Raw genomic sequence first — 17,464 nt, forward strand, 5'->3', positions numbered from 1 at the left:
ACATAGACTACCAGTAACAATAGTAGTAAATTAAGATTTTTCAATCAGCCATTTCTGATACTAAACAGAAGTGTTTATATAAACACGAGAGACACTTTGAAGATCATGAAAACAAACTGCTGAAGCAGAACGTGTTGGAAAGTTTCAGGTAAACATTATCTCCTAACTGTTCAGTGTCATAACATACGTTGTTCACCCTGGCTGTGGAAAGGCATTCATTTCTACCATTGCAGGGTAGAAATATTCCCAAGAGGGGTCACCCCAGGCTGGGGAACAGCTGGTTTTCCACTCCCAGTTCTGGGAGCATTTGAACAGCTGGGAAATCTTTCCCATTTGTCCTGGGGAAGAGTGGAGCAACACAGTTTTTGTTCATCAAACCCTTTCAATAATTATTTTCAGTTAGTTTTATGTACACATCTTCCCCTACAAACTTACTGAACAATTCTGGGATTTAAAATAATAATAATAATAATAATAATAATAATAATAATAATAATAATAAAATCACTTTACCAACCAAGGGTATAGTAGGTTATAAACTTCCATATCTCTTCAAAAGTTTTAAAGGTCACCACTATTCGGTCTTGGTCACTGTGAATAGACAACAGTCTGGCAGACAGCTCCTAGCAAAGTGAAAAAAAAAATGTTATCTTACAGCTTCTAGATTTATCAAGGAGTAATAATATTTCAAATACAGGAAGGCACGGATATACAAACACAAGAATGAAAAAAATTGAAAGAACATTTCTTCCCTGGAACTGTTATTCAGTCACATTGCACATTGTCGCAGGGCACTTAAGCGCCCTGCGCCTAAAGTGGAAGTGGCCCGGGAAAGACCCCTAGCAGTGAGAAGGAGGCGGCTCAGCTGCCAGTCACCAGGGCAGCACAGGTGCCGGTAGCCAAGACAACCAGTGAATACCACCTGACCAGAAAGGGGCAGGGCCTGACCTATATAAAGGTGATCCCGGCTGAAGCTAGGGAGTTCAGTTCTCCTCTGGAGCCGAGGAAGTCGGACCTCTGTTGAAGCAGGCAGGGTTGAGAAGCCCGATGGCCTGAACAGCTTCTGTGGAAGGAGACTGGGTGGAGGAAGCCCTGGTAGGGATTTGGGAGGATAAATGGCCTGATGGTTTAGAGTTTACGTTTTAGCCAGGAGGCTTAGCTTTGAGTTGTAGCCGATTGGCTCATGTTATTACATTCTGTTGTTTGTTGTTACACCGGAGGACCGTGTGAGGCTATAAGGGGATGGAAGAGGCCTCATGGGGGCTCCACAGTAGCGTGGAGACCCCGCGCCAGAGGGGGCGCAGCGTTTTGGGGTGTATTGACTCCAGCCCCAGTGTGGGCGAGAGCGTGGGGAAAGGCCAGAGAGCGCCCCTGAGGGCACAGGCAATGGAGAAAGATGAGCCAGAGGACCCGTGAAGGCACGGGTGACTGTAGGACCCATGCGCAGCCCCAGAGGCTATAGTGCACAGTTATTGAAGGCAGGGCACAGACTGGGACATCGCAGGGCACCATGCCAAAGAGGGTAAAAAGGCAGCCTCCCTTTAACAATATCAACATCAAAGACATGGGAGGTGAGAAAGAAGATGCATTGAAACCAATTTGGCATGGTAAGGGGGGCGCTAGGGGAGTTCATGGCACCCCTAGGCCCAGCCCTGTCACACACATATACTACAATGTACCAAAAAGCCCTCCTGTTAACTTCTCTCAGACAAGGCCTGCAGTCAGCATTTAGCTACCAGCTGTATATGTATACTTACGTAAGCGTTAAAGAGTCTAACAATGGGATAACTTCTAATTTCATTTCTGCTTATTAGTTGCACTAGCAAGTGCAGTGAAGTCAGCTAAATTCCATTTAAGCCAAATTCAAGTAATCATAGGGAAATAGGGCTGAAAGAGACCTTGAGAAGCCATCTAGTCCAATCCTATGCTTTAAGCAGGATCTTCCCTATCCAAACCATCCTATACAAATCCATCATCTAACCTATCCGCAAAACTAAAGTTAACCCTGACAATACACAGGACATACAACCTTCACCTTCCACAGGTAAAGGGGCTACAGTGGTCAATCCAGTGATGTATTCATATATGGATTTAAGTCTTAAATGCCGTTTCCACAAGTAGAACAAGCCTAGCTCCTTCAACCTCTCCTCTTAGGACTTGCCTTAAAATAAGAACATTTTAAATTTGTAACTTTTCAGAGGAATCTTTAGCTAAGCTCCCTTCTCCTGTAGAGGTACTGAGATAACTTCAGTGCTAGAAGAGTTATCTACTAATCCCATGCTCCAGCACTTCTCCTGTTTGCCCATATGGACTAGAAAGGATTTTTTCTCCCCACTCAAATTTTGCTGGCTTCTGCAGGAGAAGGTTGCCCTCTTCTGAAACACTGAGATGTTAACGCAAGCTACAGCTGTGGGGATTGTTTTTGGTTTGGGGTTTGTTGAGTTTTTGACTGAGGTGCTCTGATGTTCCTGCAAATGCATAGAAAAAACTCAAAGGTTCCTTGCTAGAGGTGTGACCCTGAAAAGAAAGGCAAGACCAATTGTCAAATGTAGGGTCAGAAGGAATTTTTCCCCTAGGTCAGATTGGTTTGGACTGTGGGGGTGGAAGGGAAGTTCCTCCTACTACAGTGTAGGGTAAAACCCATTTTATAGCATCTTCTGAGCATATAAACAAACTACTTCCTTCCCATTGTGGTGGCATTGGAAGTGCCATCCTGTGCTCTGCTTTTACCTTTTATATTATAGGGTGTTCTTGGCTTTTCAGATACTGTGCCTTGTAATTGTCTGGGTAAATGAGTACCTGTGAATGTATGATCGAATATAATAGCACTTCTACTCCTGTGCATGCCATTTAGGTGAATTAAGTGCTATGAGAGCCTTTAATTTTGTATTCAATGAAAGGGCACAGTAAACAAAGCAGAGCCATCTCTTGCATTTCACAAACCTTCTGAATACTTCTTACCTTAGCATTTCTGAGGATGAAAGAAAAACAACACTGCAGGAGAGATGCTTTTTGAGAAACTAAATGAAGGTGGAAACAAATGCCTCATTTGAGGCAGTTCTAGTTGTCCAGGGCTTTAACCCGAATCAAAACATGGCGGCACAGTCATTGTATGCATAGCTCTTCCAAGTTGAAGGGCTGTTCCTCTGCCGGTAGGTGGCCAGTGACAGTGATAGGCCCACCCCTGGAATGACTCGCAATTAACTTGAATCACATGTAATTAACTTACAGACCGTACACAGCACTGTTCTAGGGAAGAGTGTTAGCACATTTTAAATTGCATACTTCATAGGTGCTTCACAATGAACTTATGTGTCTGCATGATCCTGGGACGAAAGGCTTTCTCCTGGAAGACATGCAATGTGTATTTATACCCCAAGATAGATACAGCATTCCAGTGGCTTTTAACTAAACTCCCATGCAAAAAAAAAAGTTGTTCAGCACCCTGAATTCTTCAGGTAAATGTAATCACAGCATCTTATGAGGAATGATATAGGCTACCTCAAGATACAGAATGTAGAAAGCTATTTTAACTTTAGAGTACAGCATTTTAAATATAGTAAAACAAATACCAACAGCTAGAAATGAGGAAAAAAAATTGTCATCCAGATATCCCAGGGTGTACTGTATGATAAAGTACAGTTGCACCTAAACTAGAAGATGCTTAAGAACTATGATGTAAAGCAAGGGTCAGCAAATGATGGCCTGTGGAGGTGGGGCTTCAGTGGCATTCAGCTGTGGGCACTCTCCTTATGATGGTACCAAGGCCAGCACTAGTTGTGGGCAGGTCCTAGCACAGGGGTGGGCAAAATGGTAGATCCAGTAGGTGGCTGGACTTCATTTCCCAGCAGTTCTGCCCATACTGCTCCAACCAGTCTCCAGGTCAGCAGGGTCATGACAGCACAAGACCATGACAGCCCCACGCTCCCAGGGTCTCCACGGAGACCAGCCCAAGCAGCACTGGCAGGGCACAGAGATGGGCAGGGAGCTGCATCCAGAGCCAGGATTTTGCGGATGTGACAGTGAGGGCTGGAGTCGGGGAAGAGCCATAATCTGCTACCTAAACATTACTGCCTGCAGAACCCATGCTCACCACAGGGGTACGTGGGTAGATCACAGCTGTGCCCTAGATCCAGCCCTGTACCATCACTACCACAAGATCCCAGCCCCAGCGTGGCTCCCCACCCAGCCACACGCACTACCAGCACCATTTGGGCTCATCTCCATAGAGACCCTGGGACAGCAGAGCCAGGATGGCTCATGGAGACCAGCCAGAGTGGTGCAGACAGGGGCTGCTGGGAAATGGAGTCTGCTGCAGCCCCAATCTGGGCCATGCGCTGGACTTTGGCAGCCCTGTCTTAGCACCTACATATCCGTCTGCCTCTGACCCAGCAAATGGGAAAGCATTACAAACCCATGGACCAACAATGTTCATCACTATTTCCATCTACTAGTGTAGGATCCTACCCTCCATCACAGTGCAAACAGGGGGGCAGAGTTAAGCAGTGCTTGCAAACTTACTATCCCACTTTCTGACCACTGTTGTCATTCCTAACACTCTAGTAATATGGTATTTTAATGGGGTACATCATAATAAACTAGGGGTGAGAGGCACCTGTCCAGGCCACCAGCTTAGGAGAAACATTGCAAATGACCCCATCCCTGCATCTCCATGCCCCAGCAGCAAAAGCAGCCCCAGGCTTACCCTGGCTGCTGCTGTTGCTACTGCTTTAAGAGAGACAAGTGGGGCAGGCAGAGTATGTGGCAGCAGCACCAAGAGCTTATCTGGTGGGTGTTTTGTTGGAGTTCCCAGAATGGGTATGCCATGGGGCTGGTCTTGCTGCCAGGGCACCTCTCCCTTCCCCCACCTTTGGTATCACCCTCACTGCATCCAGTCTCCCACTAGGCTTGCTCAGGGCACCAACTCTGCCTGTTTCCCCCCTAGACTATATGTTATAGAATGGAAAATATGCTGCCCAGTCTTCAAATTAACTCAGCTGTAGTAAATCTTACGGACATAAAAATGTTATATTTAAGGAATTAATCTTAAGAAATGTAATATGCAAATTTTATAGGAAACCATCACTTATGTCTATAAAATTAGGCCACACAGAATTTCATTATTTTTCTTGAAAATATTCTTTTTAAAATTAATTTTAAAAATCTTTGGACTATTCCATCACTTTCCATGTATTCTTTTACCTTTAACTTTTATACAACATATACAGCTTGCTCTTTAAAAAATAAAAAAAGTCTCATGCTCCCAGGAGGCACCTCTCACCAGTGCTTTGATTTCATGAACTCACTTCTCAACACCTGCTCAAATATTAATAAGAGAGCAGTTAGTTTTTTGCAATCCTTGAAATCTATTAATAAAATTACCAACACCTGCTGAGATGATACCCTGAACGCTGCACTCTGCACTGCTCAAGATCAAAACAAATTCACAATTTTGTAAGTCAACTTGCCATAAATCCTGCCTTTCTGAAAGGTCTTTTCTTAGATCTGCTTTTCAACAGTAACACAGCCTTAAACTTAGACAATTTGTATGCTGCCACACTCCCCTCCACACACACACACACACACACACACACTACAACTGCACAGAAAAAACACACTGAAAAATATAGTTTACAATGTCTGTGGAAATGACAATGGCAGCCAGTCTGGTGATGACAGATATTACACATGAAATATGATAACTCAATACTATTAACTGAATGAATGGTATCTAAGATTGCATTGTTTGGCTTACTGTGAATATCCCATCCCTTTTCACTAACACCAAAAGAATACGAATATAAACCAGGCAAAGAAGGCAACAGAAGATGAAATAATCTTGGACATGACTGATGAGCACAATGAAATTATGATGATTAAAATACTTTTTGAAACCTCACTATTGAGCATATCTGATGGAGCCCTATTGTTTGGGAGTGTTTAGACCCATGGTGTCAGTCAGAACCCATCTGAGCTACAAAACAAAAACGGGTCTATCTTCCAATGTGAAATGTAAAATTGCAACTAACTTGCTGTGAGAAAACATCACCTTTTGCTTAGAAGCAGATGTTCCAGGCAACTTTATTGATAAACAATAGTTTCAAATGGGCATAAAAGCCAATTAACACATTAGTTGAATTATTCTAGTGATTACTTGTACTATCCCCCCACTTCTTTATTGGTATCCAACATTACCTTAATGCAACATATTAAGAGTCACTCACATTAGTAATTCATCTTAATTTCTCAAATATTGTGGCCTATTTTCTCCAGTTGGATATATCCAACTTAGGTGTGGCAGGAGTGTGCAAAAATATGTCAGTCTTGATTTTTACTGAGATTCAGAAATACGCATGTTAGTAGCACAGCTATTTAAATTATTAAAGTTCAAAGTTTCCTGTTTTCACATTCCTTTTCTTATTGATGGTTTCTTCTGTAAATGCTGTAAAACAAGTAACTACCCATTTCCTTGAGTTGTTCTTTTTTTCACCCAAGTCAAGCCACATATACAAAGAATTTACATCTAAATATTCATCATCCATTATCTGCAGTGCACATACCTCCAGGATGAAAAGCATTTCAAGCCCTGTTATACTTTTAACATAAGTACCTCACATTTTTCACCTCTTAATGAACTTAACAATGCTCCAGAATTGGTATAGGACCTCCCCCACAATACATAGATTTTTCTTGTTTTAATTTCTGCCAAGAGTTGTGCGTGTTTGTCAAATTAGAACTATATATAAGTCAGGTCTGTGTACTTCTGCTACTCCTGTGTTTAACAGACACAAGTCATCATTGGTCTTGCATGTAGCAGCCCAGAAGAACCAGCTCTGGGAGTCAGAACTTGAATGATAGGGGAAACGAGGGGAGATCTATGACATGGACCAATTGTTCATGCCTTCATTTATCTAAACCCAGCTATACCCACTTCTTCTCTCTGCCAAGTAAGGGAAATGAGCACTGGCATTTTAATTTATATTTGAAGGTAGATTGAAGATGTGGTTCCTGTCAACATGTAAATGTGAACAGCCTACTGTTAAACATGCCATAGGTTCTCCTCTGCAAAGATCTGCAGACCACATAATTTGTCACAGTGCCCACCTGTGGAGCTTTTGGTGTCTTTAGCTTGTTACCAAAAATATCCAAAACTCTTTCATAAATATAGTAGAAATGACGTACACTAAAAGCTGCCATGACCTCCCTGCTGTCATTTTCCAGGAGGCGGAGTCGTCCTCTCAGTTCTCCTTGAAGCTGATGATCATGAAGTCCAGTCTTTTGTCTTACCATGGATAACCTCAGTGATATATCTAAAAAGAAATATTACCAGACTGTCACAAGTTCTTTTGGGTGCCAAAATGAGTCTGCCAAACAGAAACATCCCACAGACTGCAGAGTCAATATTTAGAATCATACTTAAAGCAGATGTACCACTTCAAAAGTTTGAAGTCTCCCAATGCAATACCCTGGTAGATATAGAAAAATACAACGTAAAACATAGGCAACTGGTAAGGGGAATATAAGAGGGCACATGTCCCCCCCCCACACACATCAGGGCCACCCCTGCCACCAGCATCTGCTTGGCGTGCCCCACCCCCCAACAGGGCCCAGCACATCAAGCAGGTGTCTGAAGGTGCTCACCAGCTCCGCCCCCACTGCTGGTGGCATCTGCAGGGAGGTGCACAGCACAGCCCAGCAGCTGCAAGCAGGTGGCATCAGCTGCTCCCACGGCTGCAGCAGGGAGTAAAGTGGCAGGAACTGTCAGTGGATGCAGGACGGGAGGCACAGCTCTTTCTGCAACACCCATCCCAGGAGGACTGCAGGCTGGGGGGTCTACGCCAGGCTCTTCCTGGGGGCGTGTGGCCCCAGATCTGCACACAGGATGAAGGCAGGCGCTGGTGGCAGCACCAGGCTCTTCCCAGTGGTGGGGGGTTGCTGGGTCGCACTGTGCTCTGGGTGGGTGGCAGCAGCACTGGGAAGGGGACTGCAGCCACCCTAAAATTCTCTGTACCCCCCAACCTCCCCTCCCAGTGCCACCACCACCCACCATGAGGACAGCATGGCCCAGGCCACCATTGGGAAGAGCCCAGTGCCACCGCCAGCCCCAGCCCACAGTGGCAGCCTGTTCTAGTCCCATGTGCAGATCCAGGAGCACACACCCCCTGGGAAGAGCCCAGTGTAGCTCCCTAGCTCACAGCCCTCCCAGGGTACACATAGCACAAGAGTCCCACCCCCCACCACCACCACCTTGTGCTCCACACCCACTGTCAGTTCCCTCTGCCTTGCTCCCTGCTGCAGCCCCAGGAGTGGCCAATACCGCCTGCCTGCAGCCACTGGGCTGCACTGTGCCCCTCCCCCCACCCCTTCCTAGCCTCAGCCCCACTCCCTCCCATGGGAATGTATCCCTACTTGTTACCTTGTAAACTGGGCTCCCTTTATGTGAATTCAAGTTATGCATGGTTTTCCAGAAACACATATACCACATAAAGTGAGAGAAACCTGTATGAAAAAACCTTCACTCCTTAAGCATGGACTTTTTATTGCAAAGGTTTGCAGGAAAGAAGTTTTTTCTTAGGCCCCTTCTACACAGCATATCTATTACACAATGACCTGGTTGATTGCACAATAAATTTAGACTACCTACATGTGCAAATTAGCAATGCCACCTTAAAAAGTCCAACCAATTATAAAGTCATTTCTCAAAACTGTAAATTTGCATGTGTAGATAGTCCCCCATGGCTGAGAGACCACAACCACTGCAATCTCCCAGCCATGGGGCGCCCCAAGCACAGCTGGGACCAAGTGTCTCCACATGGGACACAACTTGGAAGCCCTGGCTAAACCCCACACAGCCACAACCCAGAGTCCCTGCAGCTGAGGATCAGGACACAGAGTCCACTCAGCTGCAGGACTCTAGTCCCCGCTGTGCCTAGCATGGACACTGGATCCCGGTAGTACCCCATGGATACCAAGACCCAGAATCCACAGCTATATAAAACAATGGGTCCTGGCAGCAGCAAGGTGCTCCTGTGACCTCCCTTCCCTAGGGTGCATGGGGTACCCAGAGGCTGGGAGAACCCATTACTGTGGTTTTCCAGCCATGGGGCTGTATGGAATAACCCCACAGTGGTGTGTGGATCACACTGGCTGCAGTTTCCCCAGCAGCAGGGGTGCATGTGGTGCGCTCACAGCTAGGAGCCCTGTCAGCCAAAGGGCTCCCAGGCATGGAAGCCAGCTTCTTGCCAGTTCAGGGGGAACCCAGGATCAGGCTCCCCCTGGACCAGCAATAAGGTACAATAGGATCTAATGTACGATCTCACAATCATGCCTCCTACCACGTACATGGTAAGAAGCACAATTATGTGGATTGTGCATTAGATTTTATCATGCTTGTAGAGCACATGTAGAGGGGCCTTAGGATCTGCTCATTCTGTAATCTTTGACCTCTCAAGGAAATAAGGAGCATCATTAAGCTACTATCTTCTGCTTCAAATGAAAAAGATACCTCTTTGACTTACCTTCTCTGAAATAAGTATGGAGAAACATTTATACATAGATATTTAGAGCAACACAGAACACATGTATTCACACACCCCACAAGTCATCTCCTGAGAAAAATGATGAAGAGGGAGAATGAGCCACACGTGACAGTTGTTAGTCACATCCTGTGAAATGCTACTAAGATGTTCTACAGTACTATGTTTAGAAAAGCAGTAAAAGAAACGAAAAAGGGAAAAGAAAGACTAAATGAGATTTATCTCATTTCACTATCAGAAAAAGAGTTTTATTTTAGAGCCTAAATATGAATTTTAAAATCTAGATTTATGCACCCAAGCCGGAAAATGATGATTAGAGTACTTTTGAGAAATGCTAAGCTACACATTTGTTTTCACGTAGTCCAGTCAATAAAAGGAAAGCGTGCACTTCCATTTCTAAATGCATGGTATTTTTTCTTACTTATGAAAAAAGAGACAGTACAACTGTATTATATCCCCAAAATGCAGAAAAAAGTATAAGGTAGTAACAAATATATTGAAACTCAACCAGGGTTCACATTACACTGACTCTTCAGGGGGGTCTACAAAAACAAAACAAAAACAAAAAAAATTGGGCTGCCCATCACAATGCCCTAATAAAATTGGAGAGCATCCCAGGTTATGGTTTTCAAACCTTGCAGGTCGGGGCTCAGCTCCCCCCGCTCCCCCCCCGAGCTCACCCGTAATTCAAACCCTGAACTCAACAAGAAAACAATTGTCAAGCTTTAGTGTTTTGATTCTTCCTGCTAGGAGCAACAATTTTAATAGGAATGATTAATTAATTTTCACCAGTAATTGCCCCAAATCACTTAGTTATATGATGTATGATAGAAAAAAAACTCATCAAGATAATTTCACTCACCATTGACACCTGCAGTGAAATATGGTAGCTATTTAATGATATTACACACAGTAATATCAAAAACTGAAAAAAAAAATTCAACTTACTTTTTTTAGTGGCAGAAGGAAATTTGAGCAGGAAAAATGTAGTTACTGTATTTGAGTTAGACTAGAATCTGGGCAAAAACAAACAAACCCATAGAAATAAAATATGATCAGTTTCCCCTGGAAAAATTTCACCCTTTCAAAAAAATATGAATTGAATATTTTAGAATAAAAAGTGTGGATATTTTCAGATAAGAAGTTTTCAAGGACACCTATTTTCCCCCTTAGAAAGCAGACTATGTTCATGAATAGTTGTTTAGTAGAGCTGTACGAAATTTCCCCCGAGCACTACCAGGAGTGACCAGGAATAACAGTCACAAGCTGGCAGAGGGTAGATTTAGGCTAGATATCAGGAGGCGCTACTTCACAGTCAGGGTGGCTAGGACCTGGAACCAACTTCCAAGAGAAGTGGTGCTGGCTCCTACCCTGGGGGTCTTTAAGACAAGGTTAGACAATCACCTTGCTGGGGTTGTTTGACCCCAATACTCTTTCCTGCCATGGCAGGGGGTTGGACTCGATCTGCTCAGGTCCCTTCCAACCCTACCAACTATGAAACTATAATATAGATTAGACAGTGGAATTCTGACACACTGCGACCTGCTGGACATCTTGCACTTTCGTCTGCACTGTTACATCCCCCTTCTCCCCTCACCCCCCAACATTTCCATTTCCATTTCCACCGACTGGCCTTCTTGCCTGCGTTGCATGCCAGGCCAGCCTCTGGCTTCTTTACTATCCCTTCCATCCAGGACCAGTAGGTACAAAAAACTGCAGGTGCTTCCTCAGCCTAACAAAGGGTTTTTCAACCCAAGAGCTTCCTAAGATGTATTTCTCTAACTATTCAAGTTTTTTCATAATATACATATAAACACAAGATAAGCCATGAGTAACATATATCCAACACAAGATTTTTACTTGCTTTCACTTCCCTTATAAAAAGAATGGCTGTGACAGTTTGGCTAGGCTACCAGAGATGCTGCTGGTGCTACTGGTGCTGACTGCTGAGTCACTAAGTTATTTTTACCTGCTGCCCTTTACAGTGGTGGACCGGACTGAGGCTGTAGGGGAGGAGGACCCCTCATTGGGGCACACTACCGTGTTGTGTAGAGGCCCCAGAGCCAGTGAGGGTGCACACGCACATAATCCCACAAGCACCCATGACATGAGTTTTGTACGCCAGCAGCTAGAGGTGTAGGGCCTCAGAACTCAGACTCCCCCTGCACCAACCTCCTCAACAGCTGACAGGCTTTGTAGCCTCAGCAGGGGCTACTGTGGCTTAATACATACATGTGACATGAGTTTTGCTTTCAAGGCTTTGGGGTGCAGTTTCCCCTCAAACCCCTTCACCTATCTCCTTGAAACTTGGCAGGCTTCATGCCCTCAGAAGGGACTACCATTTCTGCAAGCCAAAAATGACAAAGTTATAGGCTGTTTTAAGCGTCCACATTGTAGCCTATGGGCAAAATGTTGAAACAGCGTCAAAACAACAAAACTGTTTTGACGAAATGAAACGGAACAGCAGTTTTGAACCAAAACAAAACTCAAAACGAAATGCTGTCCCATCAAAATGCAAGTCGAAATGGAATGGCGCTGTTTCGCACAGTCCTACTGTTTAGCCAGAAACCAAACATTCTCCTGGAAAAAAGGTGGATCGGCTCTACTTACTTTGTATCTGTGTTCACAAAAGAACTTTAAATAGTCTACATGACCAAGACCATGGTTTCGTCTCTCATTAGACATACAGAATCAATAAAAGCCTATCTAGCAGCTTGCTGAGAAACTCCTTCATTCCTAACTTCGTGGGAAGAGGCCAGCTTATTGAAAAAGAACACTCATCTGACTAATAAAGTATATAACTGATTAATATGATGTTACTGATTGTAATACCTTCCTGAAAAGCCACAGTAAACTATTTCTGTCGAGAATTCACGCTGTAAGGTGCTAGAGCAATGCACCATGTTGCACTGCAGCAAATACCCCAACCTTTGCTTATCCTTTCTTTTCTATATACACCTCAAAATATTCTCTCTTTCATACATTTCATCCAGTGGTTTCAATCTGGTAAAATATGTATCTTTACATTCAGTTCTAAACTGCTATGATTCTTAAGAGTTCTAAGTGATCTGCTTCCTAAATGCATCAGAACATTTGTAGTTCAAAAGTAAATGTAATCCTTCTGAAGTCAGGAAGAAGGAGTCCTCAGAACAGGACAGTATTATTAATAGTTATTTAATAGCTGAGGATCAATAACCTTATTATAAATGTTAAAGCCAAAAAACAAACTGTACATGCTTTGATCAGAAATGTGTAGATAGCTATTTGTTTTTACCGTTTTTGATCAACTCATTTCCTTTGCAGCCATTACCGATTTAAGCAATTAAGAGATTGTTCATACGTGATAGATTATAAAACCCAATATTAAAATTTATAATCTTTCTATAGTTAATTCTAGAGTTTTTATGGTTAGTCTTTTAATTCTTGGTCTCCAAACTTTTTTGATCGCGCACCCCTATCAGTAAAAAAATTTTTGAGCACGCACCCTCAATATATGTATATTTATATAAATATAAAATAGAAGTTCTAATATTTTCTTCCCGCACCCCAATGGATCGTCTTGCATACCCCCTGGGGTGCACGCATCCTACTTTGGAGACCACTATTTTAATTAACCAGCATTCCTGTTATGTTGTTCCTGTTACAAACTAGAGAGTTAATAAGTGATAAAACATACTTCTCCCTGCAAACGCTGAACATATTATTTCTTTGACTTAATTAATCTGAACCACTGAAATGAATAGGAACATTTCTATAAACATCAGTGTGTTCTGCATCATAAGTGCAGAGCACACTGTCCAATTAGTAAAAGACCAGCCTATTCTTAAAAATGAAGTATTTAAATAGTCCCAATGAAAGTGGTGGGATTATTAACCTGCTTGAAATTAATTATTTGAATGTAGGGCTGCACCAAAAGAGATTTTGGGGACCAATACTGATAGACAATTTTTAAGGAGGCATATCGGCTGATACCAATCCAATTTTTGATACAGCTGCGTGCAGCTGGTCAATCTGTTTTGATGGACACGGAGGGGAGAGGGAAGGGGGCAGGCACTACCTAGCTGAGGCAGGGCATGGCACAGAGCTGTGGCTCATCCGGGGGGTGCAGGGTGGTGGCTCTTGATTTCTCATTTAATACATTTTCTTTATATTGGTGCTGATCCGATAAATCAGACCAATGTGTCAGTGCACCTCTACTTGACATGTTTTACTAGATCTAGATTCAAAGTGAGCCAAATGCAAGCCTTTCTGTTGGTTTCCGTGAGCTGCAACAGGTTAGGAAGAGACTATTTCAGTATAATAGGAATTGAAGCTGCTCACCTCATGTTTAAAATTTGGCCCAGAACCCAAACTCAGATTTCTAGCTACAGCAGCACACTTCCTCCAGAACCCCAGAATACCTTAAAATAGCATAGAACTAATCAATTTATTCATTTATGTGCCTATATTATTTGAAAATGTGTACCTATATTGCTTGAATATAAGGTAAATAAGCATACAGTATTGTTTAAACTTCCAAAAAAATTGACCCTTTATGTTAAAGGGTTAATAAAACTTATTCTAACAACATATCACAGACTATTTTGCCTCACATGTAAGGAGAAAAAATTTAAGCAAGCAAAAAAACAAAAGAGAAACACAATATTTTCAATTCATTGAACCCAATACACAGCATTCTGCTCAATTAACCTAAATTTTAGGACTGTATGCTTACCTGCCCAAGAAATATTCCTAATTGCCTACTAAGAGATTTATTGTTACTACCCCAAGGGTTAAACAAATCATTATACACCTCCCCCCCCATATAAAAATAAGTCTCATGATTAGTATCTTATGATTTTCAAAACAATGTTAGGTTCCTTTATTCAGCTTCTGCTTTCTGAAACATTATGGTGAAACTTAAGCTTTCTTCATAAGGGTTAGTGATTCATTTTTCTTATTTAATTAAAAGTTGGCATTCTCAACAAATCCTTTGCCACTAGGAGTTGTTCCATGAAAAAACTAAAACAAAAAGAAATGAAAAGATGAGACTTGTGATAAAATTGATATCTGACGGTGTGCAAACATTTACAATCATCTCACAGTTCAGTTGAAGAGTAAATGTAGATGGTAAAAATGCATATCTGGGTAACTTGTAACAAAATAAAATAGGCCTACCTGTTGGAATACTCTCAGCTGGGCTTGACATTATTCTTGAACTGATATTTGAATGTTTATCATTCTTAGAAAAGTCTGCAACAAACAGAATGGCTGCTAAGAGGTATTTTCATAAATAAGCCCAAATTTTGCCGTGAATTATAGAGTACAATATGTGCATGTTCTTTTTTGTTTCCTTATGATGAACAAGCTGTACTTTAATTGTTAGGGGAGCATGTGTACCCAACTTTCAATAGTCTCCATTTCATTCTTTTCGGCAAAGGGACCTCAGGAGGATTACGATATCTCAAGTAACTGAAGTTTTCCCATCTTTAAGATTTCTATTCAGATTTTAATTCTTTGAGCCAAAATCTGCTATATGCCAACACAGCTCGTATCCTCAGCCAGGGTAAATTGACAAAGGATCTTGAATTATCAAGTCAATATGCCTACACTGGAGTTACCCCAGATGCAATTCTGAACTGTTTCCTTCTATATGATTTTGTTACAAACTGAATAATTCAAAATGGTCGATGAGTAGAGCAAGTGGGAAACTTAGTTAAAAGATTCCCCTTTTTCATTAAAATTTGAAAACATTTTTTCTGATAACATAATCCTTTCTAAAAACCCACTCTACTCGCAAACAGAGAAGGAGAATTCTCTCGAGGGATTCAAAACTCCTGCCCATTTGGAATCTGAGAAAATCTCAAGCCAATTTTCAGTTTTTTCATAAGATTTTCCAGCCAAATAAGGAGAAACAGGGAGGAAGGGAAATGGAAATAACTCTTTAAAAAATAGTCCTTTTGAAGCCATTTTTAAGCTACACTGAAACAAACTTGTACAGGGAACACATTTCTCCCCCTTAAAAAAAAAAATGTATGCAGTTGCAATATGCAGTAGCACATTGCATAAAAATTATTATTCAGCAATTTCTCTATAGAGCATCTGTTCGTGTTACACGAAGGCAAGCAACCAAATAAGCATACAATACAAGTAGGGGATTTCCCCACTTATTAGCTATGTAAACATGAAGAACAGTAGAAAGCCAGAGTCAGAGTCAACCAGCATTTTAAAGGGAAACTCAGCTAGAACAGAATATCTGTAAAAATGTTACCATCAAAGGCACAGATGCATTTCTTTCATTTTAACCTTTTCAGATCAACCTGAATACAATGGCATGGACAGGAAGGTGATGCCAAGGGGCTCCCACTGCAGCGGGAACAGGAATATAATACTTGTTTAATACCAATTACCCGACTGAACTCAAGCTATGGAGACTGAACTACTCACAAAATTGACAGGGTAAGTGGAAGTAGGAATTTGAGGACAACTCTCTCACAATTTTTCCCAGTGCTTACAGCAGCAGGGTTCCCTCAGGCCCTATGAAACTGTGGAACCCCCATGCACCAGTCTGCCACACCTTAGGTGGATACACATTACGGATGGTGTCTCTCCACAATGTGGTGTTGACTCCGTGAGTTATCTTGCAAAAAACAAGCCATTAAGATCAAAAGATAATACAGTGGGAGCAGGTGTGTTATAACTACAAATTAGATGATGCCTATGTATGTCTCTTCTGGATATCACAGAATCTTCTTCCTCAGAGGTTGATTTCCCTGAGGGGGAAGCAGTGTAGAATTTAACTGTGCGTTACACAGTTAATGCATTTTCAAATAGATTTGTCTGATCACTGGCATTTATGCATCCATTCAACTAACTAAGATCTACCATTTTAAAACCCCTCTCCAAATTAGTCCATTAATTAGTCACTTTTAATAGCAGAAACATTCTACCTAAAAGAACTGCAAAGCTTCATCCTCCTGTTTCCACCATGCTGAGAAGGAGGATAGAGAACAGGAAAGTTTACTAAACAACACTTAATATACCTTCCAGTTCAAATTAAGTCTAGCTGCACTGCAACTGCAATGCTGGCCTGACCAGATTTCATGGCTATTATTATCCTAAGTATAAACACTTCCTGTCCCAGCTGTGATTCCTGTCCAGCTCTAGTTCTACTTTTACTGTGGTTAGTCACAGGCACAAAACAAGCCATTCTTGGGATTCTGGCAACATGTTATCACTTTCAACTTCAAGAAAAGTTAAGAGGGCTGCTTAACTAGAAAGGGGATGCTAGAGAAACAAGTCCACATAATCTTTTGAGAAAGAACACCAGATTTAGTGGGCCATACAAGCGAGGGACAAACTTTACACATAAACCAGTTAAATAATCAGAAACTGGTTTAAACCTGTAACAGAACAGATGTTCAGTGTACATAAACTGGTTTAAAAATGGCTGAAAGCAGTTTGAGATAAACCAGGTTGAATGTAGTATCAGACTTAACTGATTTGGGTCAAACCAGTTTATACAGTGTCTGTCCCAGACCCCTTGCTGGTTTAAGATTAACTAGAAACCCCCAGCATGCTCTCTGTTCCACAGCAAGGCTGGCCCCTCCGCACTGCTCAGCAGAGACTTGCAGGCACAGCAGCTTTTGCCTGGCTTCTCCCTGGTAAGCAGAGATTATTCCTCCCTCCCCTTTGCCTTATGCAGACAGTTCAGCATTAGCTAGCAGACCACAGTCTGTGCTGTGGGAGATAACCAAGGCAGACAGGCTTTTTTAGCTAATCAATAGGTAGCTTAATGTCCTTCTTTGGAAAAACTGTTTAAAAAGAGCTGATTGCTCCCGCCCTTCCCATCACCACTCCCTGTTAAGCAGGAATTCCTGCCTTGTGGAGAGGTGTATTAGCTAGCAGACCACATGCTAGCTACAGTCCCTGCTATGGAGAAAGAGAGA

At 42.4% G+C, this 17,464-nt stretch overlaps 1 protein-coding gene across 3 annotated transcripts in view; it reads right to left on the minus strand.

The window, feature by feature from the left end:
* SH3TC1 (SH3 domain and tetratricopeptide repeats 1) overlaps positions 1–17,464 on the minus strand; it is a 63,600-nt gene that overhangs the window by 35,452 nt on the left and 10,684 nt on the right. For 2 of the 3 annotated variants that reach the window (XM_090035511.1, XM_090035513.1), the window contains exons 3-5: positions 14,694–14,768; positions 7,183–7,310; positions 518–623 (exon numbers count right to left, since the gene is read on the minus strand). In XM_090035511.1, coding sequence (XP_089891637.1) covers positions 518–623; positions 7,183–7,310; positions 14,694–14,768 — 309 coding nt within the window. The remainder of the gene's footprint in view (positions 1–517; positions 624–7,182; positions 7,311–14,693; positions 14,769–17,464) is intronic. The other variant, XM_090035512.1, reaches the window with a different exon arrangement.

Source organism: Crocodylus siamensis, chromosome 2, assembly GCF_052110815.1.
Source record: "Crocodylus siamensis isolate JL-2025a chromosome 2, ASM5211081v1, whole genome shotgun sequence".
Classification (NCBI taxonomy): Eukaryota; Metazoa; Chordata; order Crocodylia; family Crocodylidae; genus Crocodylus; species Crocodylus siamensis.